The sequence below is a fragment of the Sus scrofa genome, chromosome 4 (genome assembly GCF_054392235.1).
Source record: "Sus scrofa isolate SSC_HxYL_T2T_F1_AM1 chromosome 4, Sscrofa_HxYL_maternal_Yorkshire_Landrace_v2.0, whole genome shotgun sequence".
Classification (NCBI taxonomy): Eukaryota; Metazoa; Chordata; class Mammalia; order Artiodactyla; family Suidae; genus Sus; species Sus scrofa.
This window is the reverse complement of record NC_139386.1, coordinates 103,014,536-103,039,228: the sequence shown is the minus strand read 5'-3', so window position 1 is coordinate 103,039,228 and position 24,693 is coordinate 103,014,536. Positions and strand designations below refer to the sequence as shown.

General features: G+C 38.3%; 1 protein-coding gene across 6 annotated transcripts in view; it reads right to left on the bottom strand.

The window, feature by feature from the left end:
• GOLPH3L (golgi phosphoprotein 3 like) overlaps positions 1-23,996 on the bottom strand; it is a 40,164-nt gene extending 16,168 nt beyond the window's left edge. For 3 of the 6 annotated variants that reach the window (XM_005663495.4, XM_085023084.1, XM_021089894.2), the window contains exons 1-3: positions 23,799-23,996; positions 23,214-23,350; positions 21,527-21,721 (exon numbers count right to left, since the gene is read on the bottom strand). In XM_005663495.4, the coding sequence (XP_005663552.1) occupies positions 21,527-21,709 (183 nt within the window). In that variant the 5' untranslated portion in view covers positions 21,710-21,721; positions 23,214-23,350; positions 23,799-23,996. The remainder of the gene's footprint in view (positions 1-21,526; positions 21,722-23,213; positions 23,351-23,798) is intronic. The other 3 variants (XM_013997188.3, XM_085023083.1, XM_005663498.4) reach the window with 1 other exon arrangement.
• Between the last annotated feature and the right edge of the window lie 697 nt (positions 23,997-24,693).

Below are 24,693 nucleotides of genomic sequence, written 5' to 3'. Positions count from 1 at the left end.
GCAGTGAATCTTGAATGATTCACTGCTAGGCAACCAAGGAACTCTTGGTTTTTGTTGTTTTTTTTGTTTTGTTTTTAATAAAAGCCATTATCAAAAGTTCAAAAAAGAAAAACAAACGGTAATGCCTTATCAGTGAAAAAGAAATCCAAAATAAAAGAACACAACTGGTAATCTTTGATTATTCCTACATAAGCTTCGAATCTCATTCTGGCCAGGAAAAATGTTAATTTTTTATTTAAAAAATTTAAAAACGATCGTAGCACCAAAACGGTAACAGTAACTTTTTTCTTTTCTTTTTTTTTTTTTTCCTTTTTTCTTTTTAGGGCCACACCCATTGCATATGGAAGTTCCAAGGCTAGGGGTCAAATTGAAGCTGCAGCTGCCAGCCTACGCCACAGCCACACCAGATCCAAGATGCATCTGCGCCACAGCACACGGCAACGCTGGACCCTTTTCCCACCGAGCGAGGCCAGGGATCAAATCTTCGTCCTCAAGGATACTAGTCTGGTTTGTAACCCACTGAGCCACAATGGGAACTCCAGTAACAGTAACTTATATGCCTTTCTTTTCCCACAATCTGTATGAGAACATGGAATTTTCATTGCTACACACTATCCAAAGAAAATAGAAGAAAAGAGAGCTGAGAATGGAAGCAAAAACATCTGAAATGTGTCTAAGGCTCTAAATCTATTTCCATATAATTCCTCAAATGATTTAAAAAAGGATTTGGAAACACAAAGGTATTTATTGTATGTTTAAACCTCAGAAGAATGAAACTAGGTAAATGCAGATACATTTTTTGTTTTCAAATAGATTTTGGTCTCTGATTAAAAAATAGTATACACATATTTTAGAAAATTTTGGAAAAAATCATAAACAATAAAATAAAAATTACTTATAAATTCTATCATTCCTATTATTTGTGTATATAAGACCAGATTTTTCTTAACATATACAATACACGTAGCTTCTTCCCCCACTTCAGTTTTGAAGCTTTCCTTCACAGAGCAGCTTTGTGTGAATTATGGAACAGAATGTATACACTGCAAATTTTCAAAAAATATTGAGGAGTAGGGGTAGAAGAAACTGTGAGAGAGGTAATTTTATAATCTTTCATAATGGGGAGTTAATAAGATATTGTATAAAATAGAATCATGTGGTTTAAGAAAACATGACCCCAACACCCTTTTTAAAATACATTTTGGGGTTTAACGTTTCCAAACATAGGCAAAACCATAGAACCAGCATGTGGAGGTTCCCAGGCTAGGGGTCTAATCAGAGCTGTTGCTGCTGGCCTACGCCACAGCCACAACAATTCGGGATTCGAGCCCTGTCTGCAACCTACACCACAGCTCAAGGCAACACCGGATCCTCAAACCACTGAGCAAGGCCAGGGATTGAACCCTCGACCTCATGGTTCCTAGTCGGATTCGTTTCGTGGCGCTACGACGGGAATTCCCCTCCAGACTATTTCAGTGCAAATCCCAGATACTGTAACATGTCATCTATAAAATATTACAATACTCTCCCCAAGAGATAAGGGTTTTAAAAAAACTGCAATACTAATATCACACCTAAAAAAATGAACAATTCCTTAATATTATCAAATATTCAGTAAGCCTTCAATTCCATCTATTGTTTAATACATTTTTAGAATAGTTGGTTTGTTTGAATTAGGAGCCAAACAAGTTCTACACAGTCTTATGTTTTTCACAAGCTCTTTTTAAATGTTACTGGGGCCTTTTAGTAAATGATGTCTTGTGATGAAGAAAAGCAATATTCAGTTTAACCTCAATTTCCTTTTTATGTCAAATTCAAGTAACATTACACTCATCACATTTTTTTGGTCATGCCCATGGCATGCGGAAGTTCTCAGGCCATGGATTGAACCCAAGCCACAGCAGTAACCCAAGCCACAGCAGCGACAACGCCAAGTCCTTAATCGCTAGGCCATCAGGGAATTTCCACTCATCATATTTTTAAAAAAGGGAATAAATCATACTACAAATGCTATTTTTAAAGTAAAATGTAAAATTATAATTTTACTTAAATTTAACATAAAAAGAAAATGAAGTAAAACTGAAGGAATTACTGAACTTCACCTATTTCCTTATTACAAAATAGTTTCCTAAAAGGCTCATTTGTAAGGTTAATAGATTATTAAGAGGTTTTTTGTTTAAAGTAAATGCTTCACTTTTAGACAATATCTAATTGACTTATTGTAAAAAAACAAATAAAAATAAATACATATCCTACACTTTCTCACATCTTTATTCCCTTTTTTTTTTTTTTTTTTTTTTTTTTTTCATTTTAGTTCTGCACCCATGGCATATGTAAGCTCCCAGGCTAGGGGTCAAATTGGAGCCACAGCCACAGCAACAACAGATCTGAGCTGCATCTGTGAACTACACCACAGCTCTCAGCAACACCAGATCTTTAACCCACTGAGCAAGGCCAGGGATTGAACCCACATGCTCATGGATACTAGTCGGGTCCTTAACCTGCTAAGCCACAATGGGAACGCCCTTCCACCTTTATTCTTTTATTTCCCAATTTTTAAATTATAAATTCATACAGATATTGTTATTTTTATTGATATAATTACATATAACTTTATATTAGCTTCAGGTGTACAATAATTCTATATATGTATATATTGCGAAATGATCCTCACAATAAATCTACCGAACATCCATCATCAAACATAGTTAATTATAATTTTTTCTTGTGATGAGAACTTATAAGATCTACTCTCTTATGAACGTTCATATATACAATACAGTATTATTAACTATAGTTATCATGCTGAGGATTATATCTCCAGGACTTATTTTATTACTGAAGTCTGCATCTTTTTGATCACCTTCACTCATTTCACCCACGCACCCCACCCTCCACCTCTGGTAACCATCAATCTGTTCTCTGTGTTAATTTTTTTTAACGCTACATATAAGGGAGATTATACAGTATTTATCTTTGTCTGACTTATTATTTATTGAGCATTTGTATGTGTCAGGCTGAGTTAAACATTTTATATAAGTAATTTAATTCTCACAATAGCAATATGAAGTCAATTTTACTATCTCCAAAATAAGTACAAAGAAAAAAAGTGGAAACTGACGTCGTCATATATTTAATAAGTGTGATGATTGTTGTACAACTATAAATGTAATAAAATTCATTGAGTAGGAGTTCCCGTTGTGGCACGGTGGAAATGAATCTGTCTAGGAACCATGAGGTTGCAGATTTGATCCCTGGCCTTGCTCAGTGGGTTAAAGATCCAGCATTGCCATGAGCTGTGGTGTAGGTCACAGACGCGGCTCGGATCTTGTGTCGCTGTGGCTCTGGCATAGGCTGGCAGCAACAGCTCTGATTAGACCCCATCCTGGGAAGCTCCATATGCCGCAGGTGTGGCCCTATAAGGACAAAAGAAAAAAGAAATTCATTGACTTATAAAATAAAAAAAAGAAAGAAAAAAAGACTTTGGATTTGAAGTTAGCTATGTCTACAGCTTCCAAAGCCTGTGTTATTAAACAATGCCTATGAGAAAATCAGAAAATGCAGGAATGAAACACATTGAGAGGTATGATAAATGCAAGGGAATTTAGAGAAAAAGAAGATCAATGATTTGTGATGCACTTCGAAAGGAAATGCCCTGCCCCTTCTGGCTAAAGTGACTTCTAGGTGATTTAAAGGGCTAATACCCTTTTCCTCCTCTTCATTTTCTTTTCCCTGCTTTTTGGCGCCAGATACCAAAGAATAGGATGTTCAAAAGCAGCTACAGGAGTTCCCATCATGGCTCATTGGTTAACAAATCCAACTAGGAACCATGAGGTTGCGGGTTTGATCCCTGCCCTTGCTCAGTGGGTTAAAGATCCAGTGTTGCCGTGAGTTGTGGTGTAGGTCGCAGATGCGGCTCGGATCCCGCGTTGCTGTGGCTCTGGTGTAGACCGGCGGCTACAGCTCCAATTAGACCCCTAGCCTGGGAACCTCCATATGCCACAGAAGTGGCCCTAGAAATGGCAAAAAAAGGAAAAAAAGAAAAAGAAAAAGCAGCTATATACACAGGGGAAATTAGAAGGTTATTGCAAATGCCCAGAAAAGAACTTAATTTTTTTTTTTTTTTGCTTTTTAAGGCCACACCTGCAGCATATGGGAGAATTGGAGCTAAGCTGCCAGCCTACACCACAGCCACAGCAAGGCAGGATCTGAGCTGTGTCTATGACCTACACCACAGCTCACAGCAATGCTGGATTCTAAGCCCACTGAGCAAGGCCAGGGATCGAACCTGCAACCTCATGGTTCCTAGTCAGACTTGTTTCCACTGCGCCACTAGGGAAATCCAGAAAATACCTTAATTTTACACCTTAGGCTGATCCTCAGCACAGAGACAGCTTAAAACAATTAAAAAAAAAAAAAAAGCATTACACCATAAACAAAAATCAACCCAAAGTGGATTAAAAACTTGACCATAACTCTTGAAACAGTAAAATTACAAGAAGAAAACACAGGGTGAGCTCCTTGAGATTGGTTTTGTCAATGGCTTTTTTTTTTTTTTTGGACTTGATTCCAAAAATACAAGAAACAAAAGCAAAAAATCAACAAGTGGAACTACATCAAACCAAAAAGCTTCTGCATAGCAAAGGAAACCATCAATAAAATGAAAAAGCAACATATGGAATGGGAAAAAATATTTGCAAATAGTGTATCTGATAAGTGGTTAACATCCAAAATATACAAGGAACTCCTATAACTCAACAACAAAAACCCAAATAATCCAATTAAAAAATGGGCAAAGGACCTGAACAGACATTTCTCCAAAGAAAACATACACATGACCAAAAAGTACATAAAAAGGTGCTCAACATTACTGATCATCCAGGGAAATACAAGTCAAAACCACAATGAGATAACACCTCATACCTGTTAGGATGGCTATTATCAAAAAAAATAAGAGATAACAAATGCTAGCAAGAATGTGAAAAAAAGGGAACCTTTGTACACTGTTGGTGGGAATATAAGCTAGTACAACCACTGCGGAAATAGTATGGAGATTCCTCAAGAAATTAAAAATAGAACTACTATATGATCCAGAAATCCTACTTTTGGGTATATATCCAAAGGAAACAAAACTATTATTTCAAAGAAATATTTGTACTCCATGTTTATTGCAGCATTTTTCACAGTAGTCAAAGTATAGAGATAACCTAAGTGTCCATCAATGGATAAATGGATCAAGGAAAAAAATTAATCAGCCTTAAAAAAAAAAGATAGAAATCCTGTCATTTATAACAACATGGATGAATCTGGAGGGCATTATGCCCTGCAGATATTTCACCTGGAGGTGAAATAAAGTAGAGAGAAAGATGAACACTGCATGGTATCACTTACATGTCAAAATCTAAAAAAAACACCTGAGCTCCTAGAAACAGAGAGTAGAAAAATGGTTGCCTGGGGCTGGGAGGGTGAGAAGGAAATAATAAGTTGGTAAAAGGGCACAAACTTTCAGTCACATGATGAATAAGCTTTGAGGGTCTAATTATAACATGGTAACTATAGTTGATAATATGGTATTGTTACCTGCTTTTTTTGAAGTATAGTTGATTTAGAATATTGTGTTAGTTTCAGGTATACAGCAAAGTGATTCAGTTATAGATGGATAGATACAGCTATACAGATAAATAGATATAGATATATATTCACTTTTCCCCAATTTTCTTCCATTACAGGTTATTACAAGATATTGAATATAGGTCCCTATGCTATACAATAAATCCTTATTGTTTATTTTATATATGGTAGTGTACTGATAACACTGTACTACGTTCGAAATTTGCTAAGAGAGTAGAATTTAAATGTTCCCTCATACACACCAAAGGTAAATATATATTAGGTGATGGATGTGTTAATTAACATGATGTGGGTAGAGTTCCCATGAGGCACAGTGGGTTAAGGTTCTGGTGTTACTGCAGTGGCTTGGGTTGCTGCTGTGGCATGGGTTTGATCCCTGGCCCAGGAACTTCCACATGCCATGGGCATCATCAAAAAGAAAATAAACAGGAATTCCCGTCGTGGCACAGTGGTTAACAAATCTGACTAGAAACCATGAGGTTGCAGGTTCGGTCCCTGCCCTTGCTCAGTGGGTTAAGGATCTGGCATTGCCCTGAGCTGTGGTGTAGGTCACAGATGCAGCTTGGATCCCGCGTTGCTGTGGCTGTGGCGTAGGCCAGAGGCTACAGCTCTGATTCCACCCCTAGCCTGGGAACCTCCATATGCCGTGGGAGCAGCCCTAGAAAAGGCAAAAATACAAAAAAAAAAAAAAAAAAAAAGGAAAGAAAACAAACAAACAAAAACATGATGGGGGGAATCATCACAATGTACACATATATCTAATCATAATATTATATACTTTAAATATCTTACAACTTTTTCGATTATACCTAAATAAAGCTGGAAAAAAAAAAAAAACAAAAAAAACAACCAAAACAAAACCAAACAAACCTCAGCAGACTCCAGGGAAAGGGAATAATCTGACTTCTAGACTTACCACATCATTTGATTCAACTGTTCAATTTTCAAGCAGAAATATCACAAGATATATAAAGAAACAGTTCAGTCTGCCCATTCAAAGGAAAAAAAAAAAAAGAAAAGAAATTGTCCCAGAAAGACCATATGGCAGACCAAGTAGACAAAGACTTTAAAACAACTATCTTAAAGATTTCCGAAGAACTAAAAGAGGATGTGGAAAAAAATCAGGAAAATGATGTATGAACAAAATGAAAATATTAGTAATGAGGTAGAAAACCTAAAAAGAAACCAAAATAGAACTCTAGAGCTGAAAGTATAATAACTGAAATAAAAAATTTGCTAGAGGGTTTCAAAGGCAGATTTGGGCAGGCAGAAGAAATAACAAACTTAGAGATAGGACAAACTGCAAATTATTGACTCTGAGGAACAGAAAGAAAAAGGACTGAAGAATAATGAACAGAGCCCAGGGAACTGTGGGATATCAACAAAAATGAACCAACATACACACTTTGGGCCTCCCAGAAGAAAGAGCAAAAGGGACAGAGGTTGTTTGAAGAAATAATGGCCCAAAACATCCCAAGTTTGATGAAAGATATGAATATAAACATCCAGGAGTCCCCGTCGTGGTGCAGTGGTTAACGAATCTGACTAGGAACCATGAGGTTGTGGGTTCGGTCCCTGCCCTTGCTCAGTGGGTTAACGATCCGGCGTTGCTGTGAGCTGTGGTGTAGGTCGAAGACGTGGCTTGGATCCTGAGTTGCTGTGGCTCTGGTGTAGGCTGGCAGCTATAGCTCCGATTCAACCCCTAGCCTAGGAACCTCCATATGCCGTGGGAGCGGCCCAAGAAATGGCAAAAAGACCAAAAAAAAAAAAAAAAAAAAAAAAAAAAAAAAAAAAAAAAAAAAAAATCCAAAATCTCAATGAAGTCCAAACAAGATGACCTCAAAGAGGCACACACCAAGTCACATTAAAACCAAACTGTTGGAGTTCCCGTCGTGGCGCAGTGGTTAACGAATCCGACTAGGAACCATGAGGTTGTGGGTTCGGTCCCTGCTCTCGCTCAGTGGGTTAACGATCCGGCCTTGCCGTGAGCTGTGGTGTAGGTTGCAGGCGCGGCTCGGATCCCAAGTTGCTGTGGCTCTGGCGTAGGCCGGTGGCTACAGCTCTGATTCAACCCCTAGCCTGGGAACCTCCATATGCCGCGGGAGCGGCCCAAGAAATAGCAACAACAACAAAAAAGACAAAAGACAAAAAAAAAACCAAACTGTTGATGAGTCTCCTGGTAGCTCACTGCATTAAAGATTCAGTGTTGTCACTGCTATGGCTTGGGTTGCTGTAGTGGCGTGGGTTTGATCCCTGGCCCAGGAACTTCCACATGCCATGGATGTGGCCAAAAAAGAAACTGGGAGTTCCTGGTGTGGTGCAGTAGGTTAAGAATCTGGCATTGCTACAGTTGTGGCTAGGTTGCAGCTGCAGCTTGGATTTGATCCCTGGCTTCAAATACTGAAGGTGTGGCCATTAAAAAAAAAAAAAATCAAACTTTTGAAAGTCAAAGACAAAGAGAGATTTTTGTTTTTCTTTTTAAGGCTGTACCTGTGGCATATGGAAGTTCCAGGGCTAGTGGCTGAATGGAATCCATAGCTGCTGGCCTATGCACAGGCACAGCAATGTTGAATCCAAGCTGAATCTGTGACCTAAGCAATGCCAGATACTTAACTCACTTAGCAAGGCCAGGAATTGAACACAGATCTTCATGTACACTGTTGGGTTCTCAGCCTGCTGAGCCACAATGGAAACTCCCAGAGAGAGAATCTTAAAAGCAGCATAAGAGAGGCCACTTGTCACATAAAAAGGATCCTCAACAAGATTATCAACAGGTTTTTTTTTTTTTTTTGGTCTTTTTGCCATTTCTTGGGCGGCTCCCACAGCATATGGAGCTTCCCAGGCTCGGGGTCAAATCGGAGCTCCAGCGCCACAGCAACACAGGATCCGAGCCGCATCTGCGGCCTACACCACAGCTCATGGCAACACTGGATCGTTAACCCCCTGCGCAAGGGCAGGGATCGAACCTGCAACCTCATGGTTCTGGGCAGGGATCGAACCTGCAACCTCATGGTTCCTAGTCGGATTCGTTAACCACTGCGCCACGACGGAACTCCTACCAACAGGTTTCTCATCAGAAACTTTGGAGGCCAGAAAGCAATGGGCTGATATATTCAAAGTGCTAGAAGAAAAAAAACCAAACCTGTCAACCAAGAATCCTATATCTGGCAAAACTATATCTCTCAAAGAGAAGGAGAAATTAAGACATTCCCAGATAAACAAAAGCTTGGGGAGTCCCTTACCACTCGCCTACCCTGCAAGAAATGCTAAAGGGAGTTCTACCAATTGAACTTAAAGAAGACTGGTCAGTAACGCAAAGCAGTATGAAGAAATAAAGATGTCAGTAAATGTAAACACGGGGAATTACAAAGGCCAGTATTATAGTTAAACTGGTTTGTAATTCCACTTTTTGTTTTCTACATGATTAGAGACTAATACACTTGAAAACATTTGTCTAAAAGCTAGTATTAGTATAACTTTGGTTTGTTGTTCTACATTGTTTTGTACATAATTTAAGAGACTAATGCATTATAATTAGTTTACATTTGGGATACAAAATGTATAAAGATGTTATTTTGTAAAATAACTAAAAGGGTTGGGATGGAGCTGTACAGAAGCCTAATTTTACTACGTAATTCAAGTTAAGTTGGTATAAAGTGTTATAACTTTAGGATGTTAAATGTAACCCCCAAGGTAACAACAAAGAAAATAGGACTTCCCACTGCCACAGCAAGTTAAGGATCTGGCATTGTCTCTTTGGAGGCATGGGTTTGATCCCCAGCCTGGTGCAATGGGTTTAGCATCTGGTGTGTCGTAGTTTGAAGCTGTGGCTCAGAGTCAACCCCTGGTCCAGGAACTTCTATACACTGAAAATATGGCAATTAAAAAAAAAAAAAGGAAAAAAGAAAATAGTCATAGACTATACAGAAAAGGAGATGAGACGATAATTAAAACATTTTAGCATATCAAATCAACTAAACACAAAAGTAGAGAGTACTGCAGAAAATGAGGGACAAAAAAACCTTTTAAGACATAGAAAATAGCAAAATGATGGAAATACTCCTTTCTCAGTAAATACTTTAGATGTAAATGGATTATACTCTCCAATGAAAAGACAGATTGGCAGAATAGACTTAAAAATACATTCAAACTATATGCTATCTATAAGAGAAAGCACCCTTTGAATCCAAAGACACAAATGGATTTAAAGCTAAAGGATGAAAAAAAAAGATACTCCATGCAAATAGTAACCAAAAGCAACCAGGAGTGGTTTTACTAATATTAGAAAAGATAGATTTTAAATCAAATAAGATTACAAGAGACAAAGAAAGACACTGCATATTAATAAAAAGTTAAACACGGCAAGAAGATATAACAATTTAGCCTTAAAAAGGAAGGAAATTCTGACATGTTATAACACGAATGAACCTTGAGGACATTGTGCGAAGCAAAGTAAGTTGATCACAGATTTGTGACAAATATTATATGATTTCACTTATATAAGGTACCTTCCTACAGTAGTCAAAATCACAGAAAGTAGAATGGTGGTTGCCAGTGGCTGGAGAGAGGGGGGAGTGGGGAGCTATTGTTTAATGAGTATAGAGTTTCAGTTTGGTAAGATGAAAAGAGTTCTGGAGAGGGACAGTAGTGATAGTTGCATAACAATATGAATGTATTAAGTACTTAATACCAATGAATAGTACACTCAAATGCTTAGAGTGATAAATATTCTGATATGTTAATTTACCATAATAAAAAAATCAGAAGAAAAAAAAGATAAATAGAATTGGAATGACGTGTTGCCTGGAGAGAGAGAAGGGTAGATAGATAAGGTGTGGCATGAATGGCAGGAAAACACTGTCTTGCCCTCTGGGAGGTTGCAGACGAGCCTTAAAAGTTGATAATATATACATTCATTAAATGGAATCCTATGAAGCCATTAAAAACAATAGGGTATATTTTTTATTTATTGACATGAAAGATGTTCACATTATACTAAATAGAAAAAGAAGGCTATAGAATAACTTGTTTCATGTGATAAACTTTTTTGGAAATTTTGCATCTGTGTGTGTGTGTATATATATGTATAGAAAAAAGTCTTTAGGATATACGCATGTCAAAATTTAATAGCAGTTATCTTTCAGTGGTGATATTATGAGTGATTGTTATTTTCTTTGATTATAATCATTGTTATGATTTAGAAACGTCAAATTATATCCACCCCCATCCCAATTCATATGTTGAAGCCCTAACCTCTAGTATCTCAGAATGTGACTATACTTGGATATAGGGCCTTTTATTATTATTATATTTAACTTATTTTTTATGGCTGCACCTGTGGCATATGGAAGTTACCTAGCTAGGGGTCAAATCAGAGCTACAGCTGCTGGCCTACACCACAGCCACAGCAAGGCCAGATTTGAGCCACATCTGCAACCTACACTTCAGCTCACAGCAACGCTGGATCCTTTAACCCACTGAGTGAGGTCAGGGATAGAACCCATATCCTCATAGATATTAGTCTGGTTCTTAACTCCACTGAGCCAGGGAACTCTTAAAGGGTCTTTTAAAGAGGTGGATTAAATTGAAATGGGGCTAAGGTGGGCCCTAATCCAGTCTCACTGGTATTCTTACAAGAGAAGGAAATTTGGACAACACAGAAACAGAGGAAAAACCATGTAAAGACACAGTGAGGAGTTCTCGTTGTGGCGCAGTGGTTAACAAATCTGACTAGGAACCATGAGGTTGCGGGTTCGGTCCCTGCCCTTGCTCAGTGGGTTAACGATCCGGCGTTGCCAAGAGCTGTGGTGTAGGTTGCAGACGCGGCTCGGATCCCGCGTTGCTGTGGCTCTGGCGTAGACCGGTGGCTACCGCTCCGTTTGGACCCCTAGCCTGGGAACCTCCATATGCCACGGAAGTGGCCCAAGAAATAGCAAAAAGACAAAAAAAAAAAGACACAGTGAGAGGATTGTCATCTGCTTCAGGGAAAGAGGCCTCAGAAGAAACTAATCTTGGACCTCTAGCATCCAGAACTGAGAGACAATAAATTTCTTTTGTTTAAGCCACCTGGTCTGTGACATTATTTTATGGCAGCCATAGCTAGCTTAATACAATCAAATTCCTACAGAAAAATCTAGAAAAGACTTGTTTACTCATTTGATTTTAAGCTTTGAAATTCAAGGAAAAAGAAACCCCAATACCTACTCATATTTATCTCTTTTTAATATAATAGTCCCCTCCACCTTCTATAAGGAGGATATGTGATTTTGTGTGGTGTGTGGAAAGATTTTATTTTTATTTATTTATTTTTTATTTAATGTTTTTTATTTTTTTCTATTATTTTTTTCTATTATTTTATTTTTTTCTATTTTTTATTTAATGCTTTTTATTTTTTTCTATTATAGCTGGTTCACAGTGTTCTGTCAATTTTCTACTATACAGCAAGGTGACCCAGTCAGATATACACATAAACATTTCTTTCTCACATTATCATGCTCCATCATAAGTGACTAGACATAGTTCCCAGTGCTATAAAGCAGGATCTCATTGCTAATCCATTCCAAAGGCAATAGTTTGCATCTATTAACTCCAAATTCCCAGTCCATCCCACTCCCTCCTCCTCCCCTTTGGCAACCACAAGTCTGTTCTCCATGTCCATGATTTCCTTTTCTGTGGAAAGGTTCACTTGTGCTATATATTAGATTCCAGATATAAGTGATACCATGTGGTATTTGTCCTTCTCTTTCTGACTTACTTCACTTAGTATGAGAGTCTCTAGTTTCATCCATGTTGCTGCAAATGGCATTATTATTATTATTTTTTTTTTTTTTTTGTCTTTTTGCTATTTCTTTGGGCTGCTCCCACAGCATATGGAGCTTCCCAGGCTAGGGGTCGAATCGGAGCTGTAGCCCCCGGCCTACACCAGAGCCACAGCAATGCGGGATCCAAGCCACGTCTGCAACCTACGCCACAGCTCACGGCAAGGCCGGATCGTTAACCCACTGAGCAAGGGCAGGGACCGAACCCGCAATTTCATGGTTCCTAGTCAGATTCGTTAACCACTGAGTCATGATGGGAACTCCAATACTACATCTTCTTAATCCATTCATTGGTGGATATGTGATATTGATTATAACCTACAGCTGTCAGAGTGAACTGAAAAAAATATAATGCCTATTTGTTTATGCACCAGGCTCTTTGAAATTAGGGTTATAACAAATTAAATATTACTTACTGCCTTTTAAAATATTTTTCAGGAGTTCCCGTCGTGGTGCAGTGGTTAACTAATCTGACTAGGAACCATGAGGTTGCGGGTTCGATCCCTGTCCTTGCTCAGTGGGTTAACGATCCGGCGTTGCCGTGAGCTGTGGTGTAGGTCGCAGACGTGGCTCGGATCCTGCGTTGCTGTGGCCCTGGCATAGGCTGGCAGCTAGAGCTCCGATTCGACCCCCTAGTCTGGGAACCTCCATATGCCGCAGGAATGGCCCAAGAAACAGCAAAAAAAAAGATCAAAAAAAAATTTTTTTTTCATTTTGCAAATCAGGTTATTTAACCTTTTAACTTACTTGGGCTTACTGACCTCATGACCAGAATATCTTGTTTGAAGGAAGAGAGAAGAGAAAAAAAAATGTATAAAACTTTCTTATTTCCCTATTTTTTATAATAGGATGAAAAATAACTAACAAAATCAAATCCTTTAGAATTGCTTAGGCAGTTCCCATTGTGGCTCAGTGGGTTAAGAACCCGATTAATACCCATGAGGATGTGGGTTTGATCCTTGACCTCTTTCAGTGGGTTAAGGATCTAGTGATGCTACAAGCTATGGTGTAGGTCACAGACATGGCTCAGATCTGGTGTTGCTGTGGCTGTGGCATAGGTCAGCAGCTGCAGCTCCAATTCAGCCCTTAGCCTGGAAACTCCCATATGCCACAGGTGCAGACCTGAAAAGAAAAAAAATTGCTTACAGTGGTACTTTCCCCTCATTCTGACATTATTGAGGTCATCTTACAATTTTTATGGGATCCCCAAATCTTCAGAAGCAAGCTTTGCTAGGGTATTAAACATTACAATAAGAAAGTCATGGAAAATACTTGAAAATTTAACTTGGTCAAATATTACTGCAGAACATAATAATCTTTTATCTTAATAGGAGACATAGGTTAAATTCCATATGAAGCTATTTTAGGAGATGAAAGTCTTGGGGTAATACCAAACAGTTTAACAATCCTCAACAATTTTCTTTGTTCAGCAAGAAATATAGAAAAATATGTGATATCTGTTTTGTTTTTGCTTTTTTTTGCTATCTCTTGGGCCGCTCCTGCGGCATATGGAGGTTCCCAGGCTAGGGGTCCAATCGGAGCTGCATCTGCCGGCCTACGCCACAGCCACAGCAATGCAGGATCCGAGCCGCGTCTGCGACCTACACTACACCACAGCTCACGGCAACACCGGATCGTTAACCCACTGAGCAGGGGCAAGGATCGAACCCGCAACCTCATGGTTCCTAGTCGGATTCGTTAACCACTGTGCCACGACGGGAACTCCTGATATCTGTTTTGCAAGCACGCCCTTTTGTAAATCTCAGGGTCAGTTTGAAAATAAATTCCACAATTTGTTGGTTAAGTTAATTTTCACTCCCATAAAGGGAGGATAATATTTGCCTTGCAGGATCAAGCAAGAGAAAGTGCAAAATGTTTTGAAAACCCTATGTTACACTAATAAAGTATGAAGAAGGAGGCAAAAGAGATAAAATGGCCCACATGAAGTTTACGAGCTCAGTGGTCACTGTTAAAAGTCTGAATTTAAGTGGGTGATTTTGTCTTAATATCAACATCAGATATTTTAGAATAAGTGTGTGCATTTGGGGGTTGGGGGAGTATCAAGAGAGGCAGGGTCTCAATGAAATAGCTTAAACTATATTTTCCTATTGTTAAAACAGGACTTTGGTCTCGTAGTTCATTTCCTTTTGTACCAATAGTAAATAATTCTTTGGAGTTATATGATTGGATATAATTTTTTAAAAAGCAAAAAAGTTCTCTTTTTTTCTGTTTATAACAGGCTAATATAAACCACAAAACCTGACAAACGAGTCCTTCTGATTCACTTGCCCTATTCACAACAGCAATATCTAATGACAAGAGATTTACTGTTCATTTTGTGCAATCAGGAAAGTAAAAGACCAGGTTGTGACCTAAATTACATATGAGACTTAATCTTTGGACTTTAATAAAACGTTTTAGGACTGAGTAACTTTCAAAGAGGAACAGTTTTCTCCATCTACAGCCATTCATTGACAAAGTATGTACTGACTTATCATCACTAATTTTTTTAAACTTATTGTTCACTGAGACTTTTTTTTTACCAGCTTTAAAAAAGTTTTGCACTTCCTCTCTCCCACTGCTAATAGTTTACAATGAGTAAATTAAAATTGATAAAGGATCGCTAGTAAGATTGAAAAAGCTTAGCATTAACATATTTTATAATTATAATTTAAATGTACCACTTTTATGTATGAATAGAGACATTGTTTGAAAGAACATAACTAATAAGCACAAGAATATTGTTAGCAGCATTATTCACAACGGACTCCTGAATGTCCATTAACTGGTAGAATGAATGGTCCTCTATTGATATAATGAAATACTATATAACTCAATGAACTGAATTAGATGATATGCAATAACATGGATGAATTTCTTTTGTTTCATCCTGAACAAAAGAAAACGTGATAGCATTAACCCAAAAAGCACAGGGTTTTGTTCGTTTTTTTCTGGTTTGCTTTTTAGGGCCACACCCACAGCACATGGAAGTTCCCAGGCTAGGGGTCTAATTGGACCTAAGCTGCTGGCCTACACCACAGCCACAGCAACACAGGATCCGAGCCACATCTGAGACCTACACCACAGCTCACAGCAATGCTGGATCACCAAACTACTGAGCAAAGCCAGGGATCAAACGGGCATCCTCAGGGATACTAGTTGGGTTCATTTCTGCTGTGCCACAATGGGAACTACATGCAGTTTAAAAACAGGGAAAACTAAAACAGATTGTTTGGAGATATACACATGTGTTAAAACTACAGGGAGTTAGGGCAGCATGTGATTAGGGAAGGGCTCAAGATGATGCCTCTAGGATGCTGGCAGTGTTCCACTGATGGTGGTTACATGAGTGTTTGCTTAAAAATTACTTGTTAACCTTTACATGTGTGTTTTACACACTTTTTTGGATATGCTATGTTTCATATTTTTGAAAAGTTAAACAATAAAACACACAACTGGATGTCAAGCTCTGGTACTTAAGTTTCAAAACATCCGAGTTCATTTAAAGGAGATGAGATGCTTTCAAATATCTGAGGTTGCTCCAGTTGAAAATCACCGAAATTATTACAAACATCCAGCTGATGTTCTTTTTTCTTAGAAACTGTCTCTCTTCATATACTAACTTTTGGTTATCTTCAGAATCCAGGTTAAGATTTATCATCTCCCAGAAGTCTTTCCTATTATCTCTTCTTCTTCCCTCTCCTACCTATTTCTTTCCACCACCCATCCAAGTTAGCTGTCCTTCCTCTTTGCTCCCTCAGTACTCAGAACATAGTTATGCATATATCACACTGTACTGCACTGGTCTGCTGACTTTCCTGACCCTCCTCCTAACTTCTCTAGCCACTCCCAGGCCACTAGACTGTAAATAATCTCAAAAGCAGGGACTATTGTTTTTGCTCTCTTTCAATATTTAGCGCTTGACATATATGAGACATTCAATAAATTTTTGGTGACTAAACGAATGAATGAAAATATATTTCCCTACTACCAATGAACAATACTTGTCAATCTTTACTCCTGTGACATGAGAAATATGGTGAAAAGTTTTTAGGTCATGATGCATAGTAAGTACTCAATAAATGGCATTATTAAGAGAGAAAGTTTTGCAAGGAAGGGAAGAGGGTTAAAAAAATGCTATCCAAGTTTAAACAATTGTGGCTAAAAGTCAAAAGCATTAGTATGTTCACCCCTCTTACTGGTAACTTAATTATAAAGATTTTCATAAGGGAAAAGTTTTAAACATATTAGCAATTTAATTAAAGCATTAACTGTCCATGGGTCAGTGCTAACATCCATATCAAAACTCTTAATGAAGGCAGTAATGAAAAATAAACAGGATCTTGATTTCAGCAGGAAATAAATCTATTTTATTTTGGTCAGGCTGATGCTCAAATTTAATCTTCTCAGTTGAGGGCAGTATTATTGAACTGAGGTAACACCTAATTTTAAATGTACATGAAAGGTTTAGACTCTTCAACATATATTTAAATTCTTGATTATTTTCACAAGACAATGAATCTTAATTTTTTTTTTTTTTTGTCTTTTGTTGTTGTTGTTGCTGTTGTTGCTATTTCTTGGGCCGCTCCCGCGGCATATGGAGGTTCCCAGGCTAGGGGTCTAATCGGAGCTGTAGCCACCGGCCTACGCCAGAGCCACAGCAACGTGGGATCCGAGCCGCGTCTGTGACCTACACCACAGCTCACGGCAATGCCGGATCGTTAACCCACTGAGCAAGGGCAGGGACTGAACCCGCAACCTCATGGTTCCTAGTCGGATTCGTTAACCACTGCGCCACGATGGGAACTCCTGAATCTTAATATTTTTAAACCGGTCTGTGGCAGCTACTTCTCAGAAGAATCTTAAGAAAGGATGATAGTAATATTTCACAAGCAATTTGACTATATGACCTGTCATTCCTTTCTAGGGCTACAATTTTTTTTTTTTTTTTTTTTTTTTTTGCTTTTTTTAGGCCCCACCCGTGGCATGTAGAGGTTCCTAGGCTAGGGGCCTAACTGGAGCTACAGCTGCCAGCCTACACCACAGCCACAGCAATGCAGGATCCGAGCCTTGTCTGTGACCTATACCACAGCTCACAGCAATGCTGGATCCTTAACCTGCTGAGCAAGGCCAGGGCTCTAAACCGCAACCTCATGGTTCCTAGTCAGATTTGTTTCTGCTGCACCACAATGGGAACTCCCTAGGCCTACAGTTCTTGAAATATTAGTCTCTTTATGATATTTTTTTTCTTACAGATTTTTAAAAAAACATGTAATTTAAAAATATCATAGCATTGGGTTCTACACAGAAAATTTTATGGAAATCTTCAGCAAAAGTTAACTTGGAACTTTGGGATGCAAAGTATAACATTTAGGAATTTTTCTGACCTGTCACCAACCTTAAATCATGTAAAAATAAGAAATTATAATATATATATGTGTGTGTGTGTGTATGTATATACACACCAAAACATATACTCACAAAGAACAAGCAAAAATACAATTGTCTTCAAATTTGACGCAAAAATGAAACGGAAGTTGCTGTTTTCACTGGACTGATCATCATTTACTTAAAGGAAAGAGTCACCTGGCACTCAAATCATTCCTCTCTGGTCTGACTCTAATTTGTTAATTTTGAATTTCATTGTTTTCAATGGCCACCATCTACTTCAGTCATACTGGTATTCAGTTATCTCCTAAATTCATCAAGCTCATGATACCTTTGCTCGCTCATCTGGCTCATCTGGAATGTTCCCTTTTCTCCACTGATGTTAATCCTACCCATTTTTTTTTCTTTTTCAGCCACACCTGAGGCATATGGAAGTTCCCAGGCCAGGGATCAAATCCGAGCAGCAGCTGTGACCTATGCCACAGTTTCAGCAACACAGCAGGAACTCCAATCCTACCCATTAAAGGCCCAGCTGGTTTCACTACCTTCCATATGGATATCCATATTCCATAATATTCCATATTCCATAATATTCCATATTATTCCAACCCATGATGATCTCTCCTCCCTTGAAATTCTTCTACTCTTACTGTTCTAACTTGGAAAAATTTGTTTGTTTGTCTTTTTGGGGCTCCACCCATGGCACATGGAGGTTCCCAGGCTAGGGGTTGAATTAGAGCTGTAGCTGCTGGCCTATGCCACAGGCACAGCAACGCTAGATCCCAGCGGTGTCTGCGACCTACATTACAGCTCATGGCAATGCCGGATTCTTAACCCACTGAGTGAGGCCAGAGATTGAACCTGCATTCTCATGGAGGCTAGTCAGATTCGTTTCCGCTGAGCCACAACAGGAACTCCAAACTTGCTGTTTTTTAACTGTTGTTTACGTCTTTAAAAATCGTTTGAATTGTGAACTATAATGCACATACAGAAGAAAACACAAAAGCGAAAGCCTCAATGAATTATCCCTAAGTGAATATCCACGGAACTTCCCCCAAGGAGAGAAACAGAAAACTGTCAGCATTCAGAAAGCCCTCTCATGCTCTTTTCTAATCACTAATACTTCCCTCCTCCTCTCCTACCCTCACAAACAGGTAACCACTATCTGAACAATTATGGTAATCCCCTTCTTGCTTTCTTCATAGTTTTACCACTTAAATATACAACCTCAAATGCCATAGTTTAGCTTTTTTAATTTCATATACACATAATCATACAATATGTATTATTTTGTGTCTGGCTTCCTTTACTGAATATTACAGGAGAATCATACACATTTTGAAATAATGCTCATTTTCATTCTATGTAGAGAACATATTTATATTCGTTTATATAAAGGGAGACTCTTTTTTTTTTTTTTTTTTGGCTGCTCCATGGCATATGGAGTTCCCTGGCCAGGGACTGAATCTGAGCCAGAGTTGCAAGATATACCACAGTTGCAGCAACGTCAGTTCCCCAATCCACTGCCCCAGGCCCAGGGATTGAACCCACATCCATGCCGATGCAGAGACACTGCAGATCCCATTGCAACACAGTGGGAACTCCAAGACGACTCATTTTTATTCCTTCTGCTGTTTATGGAGCTTTAGATTACTTAACTTTTAAAAACATGTATATCTTATTTCCCCAGCTAGAATGCATGTTTCTTGAAGGCCAGGACCATATATTATACTATTTTATTTTATTTTATTATTTATTTATTTATTTTTGTCTTTTTTTGGTCTTTTCTAGGGCCGCACCGGCGGCATATGGAGGTTCCCAGGCTGGGGGTCTAATTGGAGCTGTAGCTTCGGGCCTAGGCCATAGCCATTGCAACATGAGATGTGAGCCTCGACCTACACCACAGCTCACGTCAGATCCTTGACCCACTGAGTGAGTCCAGGGATGGAACCCGAAACCTCATGGTTCCTAGCTGTCAACCGCTGAGCCACAACGGGAACTCCAGTTATACTATTTTGTAGTTGTATAATACTAAGCACATAATGAGCGCCCCAATCACATTAAATATTGATTAACTAAATCAACAAGTAGTTTGGGAGATAAGAAAGTAAGATGAGCTGGAAATCAATGTAATATTTTTAGAGATAGTTATGTAACTGACATTTTGGAATAGCTATTAGTACTTTAATAAATAAGAAGATTTGACCTCTCCTATTTATGTATGCCTGAGGATTTATCTTTTCTCATTTTTCTTGAGCCAAACGAAAGTTAACAAAATTTATCAACTATCTCCAAAAACAAAATTAGAACAATTCAAAAAGTGCTTATTATCTGCCCAGTATCTCACTAAAAGTTGAGCACCCACTATGGTCATAGCCCCAAATAAGCTTCATTTTTTAATCCTATATCTTTATATTAACTAGTATAAATTTAGAAATACACAAAGACAAGTCCAAAGACAATTTCTCTTTGAATAAAAGCAAAAATTCTAGTCTCTAGATTCAGCAGGAAATTAATGGTTCTTATTCAAAATTAAAACAAACCAAACAGCTCTTTAGTTCTAACATGCTCTTCTTTTATAGTCAGTGAGTGTTTCCTAGGCACTGTGTAAACATCTCAAAATAATATTTATACCACCTAATCTTCAGACCTACCCTGATATTCTCTGAGATAGTCAATTTTGCTTTTTCATTTATCTGAGTTTGATAAAAGTGAGCCTCACCAACTTTCTCAGCAAACAGGAAAATACACTTCCGGGCAAGATTTTCTGATATATTTGTGTCTTGGCCAAGTACATGTGGGCATGTTTCCAATATTAGTTTTAACAACACACAGGCTACAGCAAGTCTTGTAATTTTTCTTCAAATTGGTGATTTGATATGGCAGATAAAGAGAAGGAAAAAGTGAGTGATAAAGAAAATAAAATGTAAAGTCTAAGAAACAAGGGTATTCTTCTTCCTCTTTTTTTTTTTTTGTTTTTTTGCCATTTCCTGGGTGGCTCCCACAGCATATGGAGGTTCCCAGGCTAGGGGTCTAATTCGAGCTGTAGCCCTCGATCTACACCACAGCTCATGGCAACGCCAGATCCTTAACCCACTGAGCTAGGGCAGGGATTGAACCCACAACCTCATGGTTCCTAGTCGGATTCGTTTCCACTGCGCCACGAAGGGAACTCCCATAAAACATTTTCTAATAATTCTCATCAGTTGTTGATATTTAACTTCTAAAGATCCACAGAACAGAATAAGTTATTCTTATTATATCATAAGAAACCTACTCGTTTATTTTTATAAGACAATTAATCATACACATTCCTTGTCTTTTAATTTAAAAGATTTTTCTCCCCAAAGCTCAAGAAGACTTCAGTGTGTGGTGCTCTTTCTTAGTTTAATAAGAGGTTATTTCACCATCAATCTCACTTGGGAAACTACAACTATAAACAATTGACACTGTGTATAGCTCCTAAAATTATAGGGTAATTTTGTAATTAAATTATACTTCACATAATTATACTTCTGGATTTTACCCTTCAAGTATCAGCCACCCTCCCAGACTCCCCTATCCCCCAGATGGCTGAAACACAATTCTAAGGAAAATTTAGCATAATGAAACTATTTTGTCAGATTACTTCCTAAAAACATTCCAATATTTAAGTCTTTGAGATAGCCTAGCAAACCCAAGTGCATTACCTCTTTATCTTTCAGTCCCAGGAGCAATACTTCTTCCATAAGGGTGAGGCGGATATCCTTAGAGTCTCCAGAGTCCTCATTGTCTTGACTTCTGTCTTGGTTAGTGTCTTCCTCACTTTCCACCTTCTTTTCATTGTTCTTCCCTACTTCACTGCGACGGGCCCGGTGAGTTAAAGTGGTCATTCTCACCTGTTTCTGGAGGTGATGAAAATATATCTATATGTGTGCTTATGTAAATAAACATCTAAATATTCATGTGTGTATATTTAAAATGTATACAGATAATAAATATTTACAATCTTTAATGGAGAAAGAAAGCAGTAATGACCAGAAAATTAGTAACACAATATCTTTTCCAAAGTACAACAGGTTGAACTCTACAGGAGGCACTGACAAGAAATCAAATCAGTAATTTTAAAAATCAGTAGAAATGATCACCTTCTAAGCCAGCTGACTTCTTGGTATAAGCTATAAACCGGGGGAATGTCCATCATTGTGATTCCTCTTTCACATAATGGATTCTCCCCAAGTTAAATAATATGGGGCAGAAAAAATTATGGAGCATTCAGCCCCGAAGAGTATACAATAATTTCTACATATAATTTCTATATTTCTACATATAATGTACTATTCAATGGTACATTATAAAACATACACAAAAATAGTAAAAAATTTTCAGAAAAACTAAATAGAAATACACGTTCTAATATTTCCTTCCAAGACCATAACTCATTTCATGCACTCACTTTGGAAGAGTGCTAGTCTGGAGAATAACATTCAGAAGATCATGTATGGTAACTCCATATAGCTAGAAAACTTTTGTCTCTATCCCTAGGCTAGTCATCTTGTGAATACACAAACAGCTACCAACAAAAAGTACTGGCAAGAAAATGCTAAAAGATTAGTATATTCTGGAGTTCCCGTCATGGCGCACTGGTTAACGAATCCGACTAGGAACCATGAGGTTGCGGGTTCGGTCCCTGCCCTTGCTCAGTGGGTTAACGATCCGGCGTTGCCATGAGCTGTGGTGTAGGTTGCAGACGTGGCTCGGATCCAGCGTTGCTGTGGCTCTGGCGTAGGCCGGCAGCTATAGCTCCAATTCAACCCCTAGCCTGGGAACCTCCATATGCCGCGGGAGCGGCCCAAGAAATAGCAAAAAAAAAAAAAAAAAAAAAAAAAAAAAAAGATTAGTATATTCTTTCTCAATTACCAAAACTATGAAAGTACAAGCCTTTTTATACCATGCACTACAGTTGTAAAAATCTAGTCAAGAGTAACTGCATTATCAGCTGTGATAAAGTTAGTATACTTCACATAAATCTAAATGCCAATTTTTAAGATGAAATATAATATTTTAAACTAGCAATTATTGAAAAGAATAGCTTTTTCAAGATCAAAAGAATGCATTCAAAAGCCTCTCTGACTGGATCCCATTCTACCTTCTAGCAATCTTCCCATTATTCCCAATTATGTACTGTTAAACCATTTTTCAAACATGTCCCTTAAATTCCACCTCCGCTCATTCTTACAAGCTAAAGTTCTTTCCCTTTTCCCTTCCTCTCTAAATTCTACCCATTCTTCAAAGGCCTATTCTTAAGTGAATCTGCTTCTTCATTACCCATATGTCCCATCGCCAGGACAGGTCTCTCCCTCAGCTGTACTTTCATACAATTTTATTTATACTTACTTCCTTTAAAGTATTTATTATAGTCTTTCATTTGGTATGGCTGTCTCTCAAATGTAAACTTCTTGAGGGCAGGGACATTGTCTTCTTGGGTTTTTATATTCTCCATAGCAACTAGCACAATGTCTTTAACGTTGTAACTGCTCGATAAATATATACTGATTAAAATGAATACTCAGAAAAGCATTTGAACATTTAAAAAGAAATACAAATGAAGTGACTTACAAGAGATTCTCTGTACAAGGCTATATTTCAAATAACTCTTGGTGGGAGGCGGGAAGAGTGAAAGAGGAAGAGAACCAAGAAACAATTGCTTAAGAGCACTAAGCCTATCTGGCATAAGGAACAGGTTTATTTCCTAATCCAATCCAAAAAATTTTAAATCTTTGGGGGAAAAAAATAAAAAATTTTCTTTGAGGAGTTAATCGCCCCTGGGCATTTACTAATTAAAAATACTATTTGGAAAAAGCCAAAAAAAATCAAAAAACCAATAGCTCCAAAATTAAATAAAAACCTCCCTCACCCCATAAAATAAAAAACTTGGAGGTTTTTTTGGATGTTAGGAAATGTATTCACCCCGTTGCTTACCTGACGTTACTCCTGGGTTACCGCCAAAGGCAGGCTGCAGCTTGAGCTCAATTTTAGGACACGTGTCCCCACCCCCACCCCCCACCCCCGTCCTAGTAGGTGAAAAACTTCTCAGCCACGCAAAGGGAACAAACTTCCTGATCCTTCGATGCAAAGAAGGAATAACACATCAGCTTCCTCAGGATCACTAGGCAACCTACCTTGGTGTTTCTTCATTAGACCAATCAGAAAGCTCCAAAGCTGAGTTCAGCCAATCAGAGCTTACAAGAGGAGGCTCTCCCCCCCGGCTATTGTGTTGCGATCCAGACAAACACCACCGAAAGGAGGCAGGTTTGGGTTTAACCTGACAGCTGGTCAATCCAATGAAGGAACCTTGGTAGAGAGAGGAAAGAGGGCTGCACTCCCCACCCCCACTAATCCGGCCAATCAAAGCCTTCCGTGAGCTATCACCAGCTGCCCATCTACAAAGGTTTCTGTTGGTCAACTGACTTCAGTGTAGCAGGTGTGTTACTGTAGCAGTGTATAGTGGGACAATTAGGTGTGATAGTTGGGGATCCAATAAAGCTAAGAACACATTTAAAAAATTGGCTGTTTTCGACAATTAGCTTAACCCTAACTTTCCTGCTCCAGAAAAACCTGATCTGGGTTAGTTTGTGGACGTTTATTTGGTTTATATTAAACAGGGTAGGCACATTTCTACCATAGCATTCATACTTTCTCTATTAGTGCTTGCTACTGGCGAGCTCATGGATAATGTATGTTTTTAGAATATGGCTGCTGAAACTGCAAGAGGCAAACAGACAAGTTTTAAGTCTTCCTTTTGTAGAGCACAGGAAACAGTCAAGTCTGAAATCAGATCCCAGATTTCTCACTAAAAACACAGTTTCTTTCACAC